Source organism: Physeter macrocephalus, chromosome 1 (genome assembly GCF_002837175.3).
Source record: "Physeter macrocephalus isolate SW-GA chromosome 1, ASM283717v5, whole genome shotgun sequence".
Lineage (NCBI taxonomy): Eukaryota > Metazoa > Chordata > Mammalia > Artiodactyla > Physeteridae > Physeter > Physeter macrocephalus.
Window position 1 is genome coordinate 29,681,897 of NC_041214.2, and position 6,000 is coordinate 29,687,896.

The following is a 6,000-nucleotide window of genomic DNA, read 5'->3' on the forward strand; positions in this document are numbered from 1 at the left end:
AATTCTTTTGAGTTCATTTTCAAACCAATAGCTTTTTTTTCCCACCAAACATTTTTTACTGTTTCTATAAATATACATGCCCCAGTGTTCCTGTTGTACGTGTTTTTCTTTTGGCCAGCTGTTCAGGTTAAACCTGTTCATGTAGCACACACTCTTTTAAGTTCAGTGTCAAATCTTCATATACCTTCTACACATTACTATTTTGATCAGAATATTTTAGCACCTGCAAAAGTGCCATGTTAGCAGGAATGAAAGTGCATATTTCTCATTTTCATTTTTCTCTGATGTCTCAAAATATTCTTTTGGTATCTTCCATGCCAAATTAGAACATTTGTAAGCCATCAGTATGTTAGAACACCCTGACCTTTGGTCAACAAATAGGTAATTAGACTTTTCTGTCAAGTCTGATAGGTTGCATGTAAACCTAACTGGCATTTTGGTAGATTTGACAGTCCCATCTCGTGCCCCCACCCCCCATACAGATGACATTGAATTTTGGAGAGTTGTCTTCACTGTGACTTTATATTTGAGTTGCACTAATGGAGTTTACTTCCCTTTTAAGAGAGCTACACAGCAGTTCTAATGACACTGGTTTCAGTAGTTAGAAGGATGAAGGAAGAAGATGGAAGCAATGCAAGCCTTAGGTAAAAGAATTATACTTGCCTCCTTTTGAAGCAATGCACTAAGGTACCACTGAGACTTGGAGTCAAGGCCAGAGAAAACTTTCTACATACTCATTCAGAGTAGGGTGATGGGGCTGCCATCCCCACTGCTGTAGAATTTATCTCATTTTACAATTCTTGCTTTAATGGAAAGATAACAAATTGCTCCTTGGGTCAGAGACTCTGAGAAAGGAAGATAAACATTACTAAGCGTTGTCATGGCCTTTATAAGAAGTTGAGCGTAAAGGGTGCCCCCGTAAGGTGGTCAGGGCTCCGAGAGTTTGTCCCCAGCTTGACTTCTGTCAAACTGTCTCTATGAGAAGGATGTTTTTTCCTTCCCATTGTGAGCATTCCATCCTCAAGACACTAAATGCTTTCATCATTGTCTGCTTTTGAAGAGGAAATTGTTGGACTTTTGCCCAGTTTGCCTGCAAGTGGGATAGGAGGAGATGTAGGAAAGTGAGCCAAAGTGCACTTTAACCAGACAGTGTTTACTTCACATGTGTTGTGTCATGATAAGGATAGGGGTATTGGTAAAAACTTTCATGCTCCATAGCTACCTTTCTAGTGAAGCATAAACTTTAAAAAAGAGAAATAAATTAATAATGCATATGTAAAGCAGGCTATTGTTATATCAGGCTGTCAGCATGAAGTTTCACAATTTTGCTTCCAACCGTATTTTGCTAGAACTAGGGAAGTGCTTAAAGAGGCATAAAATTGAATTGTTGGTTGGAAGGAAATTTAGGAACTATTAACTGAAACTCTCCTCTTTTATCTGATTATTACACACACTACCACACTCATTCATTCCCCCAGCACACACACACACACACACACACACACGCTCACACATTTTTTCTCTTTGGTAAAGTCCTTATGTGGCAGATAGAGGTCCGCGTGGTCTTTCCAACACCGACTCTTCTCCTCACCTGGCTTTTGTGCTCCCCCTGTGCTTTCCTCTGTCCCTCATGTCCTTCCTCCTCACAGGGATCTTTCTTGACTATTGACATGTTCTACTGGCACTTCTCATTTATCCATTGATCACATGCACATTGTGCATTTGTGGTTTGTCTGATCAGTGAGAGCAGGGACTACATTTTTGGCTCATTTCTGTGTCACCAGCAGCTAACACAATGCTTGGCACATAGCTGTACTCATATATGTATAGAACCCGTGAATTCCATCCATTGCATTTTCTGTAGTCACCTGACTTTTATTTGAACTTTGCAAGGTATCTTATTCCATTTTGTATTTGCTCTAGTGATAATACCATTTTTAGAAAACTGAAGAAAATGTTGACAACCAAAATGAGAAAAGGATAATATTAATATATGAAGAACTCATATAAATCTCTAAGGAAAATGTTTAAAGCTCTAATAAATAGACCAAGTATGTGATTAGCTAATTCACAAAAGAAATTCTACAGAAAATGGCTAAAAGAGACCTGAGAAAATGCTTATTTTCACTAGGGATCATATAAATGCAAAGCAAAGCAAAATCCTATCTATAGATTTAGCAAAAATTATTTGGCACAAGAAGCAGCCTGAGAGACCTCTTACACAGTGACTCTGTAGACTGTGTTAGGTTAAAAAGATAGTTTTAGAGCCACTCAGACCTAGTTTTAAGTCTTGGATCTTCCACTTGGTTAAATATATGACTTTTTTGCAAATTAATTTTATGTCTCGTTTGTAAAATTGGGAATTTACCTATTTATAGGGATTTTGTTATTGTTTATTTAATTCATTCAGAAATACTTATTGAGTGCCTGCTTTGTGCCCAAACACATTCTCAGGTACTGAGGATACACAGTGAACAAATTATCCCTGGCTGATGGAATTTACATCCTAATGGTAGAGACAGACAATAAATAAACACATAAATAAAATGTACAGGATGTTGGATAGTGTTGAGGGCTATAGAGGAAAATAAAGCAGGGAAGAGATGGCAGGTAGTATGTCACTGTGTTGCTGTTTTATATAGGATGATTCAGGAGTCCCTTACTGAGACGGTGACATTTCAGCAAAGATTTCAAAGTGGTAAGGGAGTAAACCATGTAGATGTCTTGGGGAAGAATGTTCTAAGCAGAGAAAATAACACAGATAAAGGAATGAGGGAATATTGTACCTGATATGTTTGGGGAATAGCAATGGAGCCAGTATAGTAAGAACAAGTGAACAAGGGGAAGATACTAAGAGAGGTGAAGGGGGACGAGATTGAAGGCCTTGTGAGCTACAACAAGTGGGTTGGCTTTCACTTAGGTGGGAAGTCATGGCTGAAATTTCAGTCAGGGGAGTGACATAATGTGAGTATATTTTAAATGGATTATGTTGCTGTTGCATTTAGAACAGACTATGCTGTGGAAGCAGGTAGACTAATTAGGAAACTTGAATTTTGAATAGGGGTTGATGGTGACCTGGTGGACTAGGGTGGTAGCTTAAGGAAGGGTGGAGACAGAGAACTACTTAGACTGTGTGCATTTTCAAGGTACGTAAATATTAGGCATGAGAGGAAAAGTGAAAGATTACAAGGTCTTGGGCTTGAACAATTGGAAGGATGGAGTTGTTGTTAACGAAGGTAATGTGTAGAGTGCTTAGCCTGCTGTGTGGGACCTACTAGATGCTACATAAAGGGTGGTTCCTTTCCCCAAAATTTAGGGTAAAAATGAAAGACTTTTCCTTTATCTGATGTGCTTGTGTCCACCTACACAAACAAATAGAATATTTCACCAGAATAATTAGATAACAAATTATACATTTAGCTGGCACATTGGAGTTTAGTAAATTACTCCATCTGTTCACCAAGATACTTACACTCTAATAGAAAGTGGAACTAATATTTTTCTGTATGACTGATACAGTAATGGCAAGGGTATCAATAGTAATAAAACTTTTTTTTAAATCAAAGAAAAAACACACTCTGTCAATGTTTCATTTTATGGATAACATACACATGTGACTCTTTATGCCCCTTTTTTTTCTTTTCAGGATGCTGCCTTATGGCTGTTTAGCAACAGGAGACCACTCTGGCCTCATTGAAGTTGTGAGCACCTCTGAAACAATTGCTGACATTCAGCTGAACAGTAGCAATGTGGCTGCAGCAGCAGCCTTCAACAAAGATGCCCTTCTGAACTGGCTTAAAGAATACAATTCTGGGTTAGTGTATTTTGTTTGATTAGCATTCTTCTGAACAAACTGCCAAACAAATAACTGTTCTCGCAAATAGAATCATCAGTGTCCTAGAGGAAATATTAGTGTTATTTATTGCTTCATTTCAGGTTAGATCAAAATGACAAATAGGCCTTCCTAAAATCTTACAGAAGATTAGCATTGAATTCTGCTTCATCTAGATCAAATCTCAGAGCTGGGCAGTAGTTTAAAAATCTAAGAATTTAAGTGTTTAACAAATAACATATAACTTTTTAAGTGCATGAACTTGCGTAATTATGTGAATATATGAACCTAAGTAAATTTTCAGTAGATTTTTAAAATAGAAGTAAATGAGTTTGTAGACTGATCTCTCCAAACTAAAAAATACAGTGCTAGGAATTGTGTTATTTACAATTATTGTGTTGGAAAAGCCCTAATACATAGGAAATGAAGAAATTTCACAGTGAGGGGAAAACACTGCAAGTATTCTTGGCTGAAGATTTTGAAGTCAGACTTAAATGTTATCACTGGCAAAATCCAAGAACTTGGACTTCCCTGGTGGTGCAGTGGTTAAGAATCCGCCTGCCAATGCAGGGGACTTGGGTTCGAGCCCTGGTCTGGGAAGATCCCACATGCTGTGGAGCAACTAAGCCTGTGTGCCACAACTATGGAGCTCGCATGCTGCAACTAATGAAGCCCATGCTCCTAGAGCCCGTGCTCCACAATTAGAGAAGCCACCACAATGAGAAGCCCATGCACCGCAACGAAGGGTAGCCCCTGCTCGCCACAACTAGAGAGAGCCTGCATGCAGCAGTGAAGACCCAATGCAGCCAAAAATAAATAAATAAATGAATAAATAAATTTTTAAAAATCCAAGAACTTGTATGTGAGAATTAGTCTTCAAATTTTGATTTTAGGGCCTTGTCCCTGAAGGGTCTATATTAGTTACTTCTGATTTAAGTCAGTGACTTTAATGGTTGGAACTGTAATACTTAACTCTTAAATATGGAATTCTAGTCTTCAGTCAAAACTACAAAAATGTTCCAAAACCCAGCATCATTCAGCCAAGCTGATGGTCTCCTCTCATTACTATGCATAGGAACCTACCCCCGTCCCCCACAGAAATGTGAGCCCCAGGACACAGCAGTTTGACTAGTTGATGTCCAGTTATCTGATGTGTTTGAGCAAGCCTGCTGACTCCTCCCTGCTCTGCTCCTCTGATCATCATCCTCACTCTCGGCTGATCCAGCATCTTCTCCTTATATGGTTTTGGCAACTCTGTGTTGCAGTTGTTCTCACATTAAAAAGGAAACAGAAGTGTGTGTTGGCTCCATCCCACGCATTTGTAGGCTGAAACCCTTCCTTGCTCCTATTTTTTTCTCTTTTTCAGGGATGACCTGGACCGAGCCATTGAGGAGTTTACCCTGTCCTGTGCTGGCTACTGTGTAGCTTCTTATGTCCTTGGGATTGGTGACAGACATAGTGATAACATCATGGTCAAAAAAACTGGCCAGGTAAACAACTTCCCAGAGTGCCAAGGGCCTCAGTGATGCTGTTACTTACGTGCAGCACAATCTCTTGTGAAACTCAGATTCTTTATGAGTCTCAGTCATGCCTTTGTCTTTCCTTTTATTTCCCACCCCTTGTTTCATATGCCATCTGCTTCATATATTGGTTTGCTTGAAGTTAGGTGATAAGCATTTATTTAAATGTTTAAAAAATTATTTAGGTTATTTACAAGTGACCTATTCCTTCAATATAAGAAATTGTATTTGGGACACATATGTACCTAAGAGTAGAAGGAGCAGATAATGTGAAGGATGTATTAACTTTAAAGAAGATAAGTGTTAAAAAAAGAAAATGTTGAGACAAACACCACTTGAGGCATTTTTTCTTTTAGAATATCAAATATAATCATCTGTGGGAGTAAGGTGATACGGAGTATGACTAATATCATTTTGGGGTAGCTAGGGAGCTAGACCAGGTTATTTAATATAAAGAAGCTCTTAGTTTTTTTTGTTGTTGTTGTTTATTTATTTATTTATTTATTTAACATCTTTATTGGAGTATAACTGTTTTACAATGGTGTGTTAGTTTCTGCTTTATAACAAAGTGAATCAGTTATACATATACATATGTTCCCATATCTCTTCCCTCTTGCATCTCCCTCCCTTCCACCCTCCCTATCCCAC

At 38.3% G+C, this 6,000-nt stretch overlaps 1 protein-coding gene across 3 annotated transcripts in view; it reads left to right on the forward strand.

Annotated features, from left to right (window-relative positions):
- Positions 1 to 6,000, forward strand: part of PIK3CB (phosphatidylinositol-4,5-bisphosphate 3-kinase catalytic subunit beta) — a 202,928-nt gene that overhangs the window by 189,593 nt on the left and 7,335 nt on the right. For all 3 annotated transcript variants that reach the window (XM_024131871.3, XM_028489344.2, XM_028489340.2), the window contains exons 20-21: positions 3,647 to 3,814; positions 5,199 to 5,322. In XM_024131871.3, the coding sequence (XP_023987639.1) occupies positions 3,647 to 3,814; positions 5,199 to 5,322 (292 nt within the window). The remainder of the gene's footprint in view (positions 1 to 3,646; positions 3,815 to 5,198; positions 5,323 to 6,000) is intronic.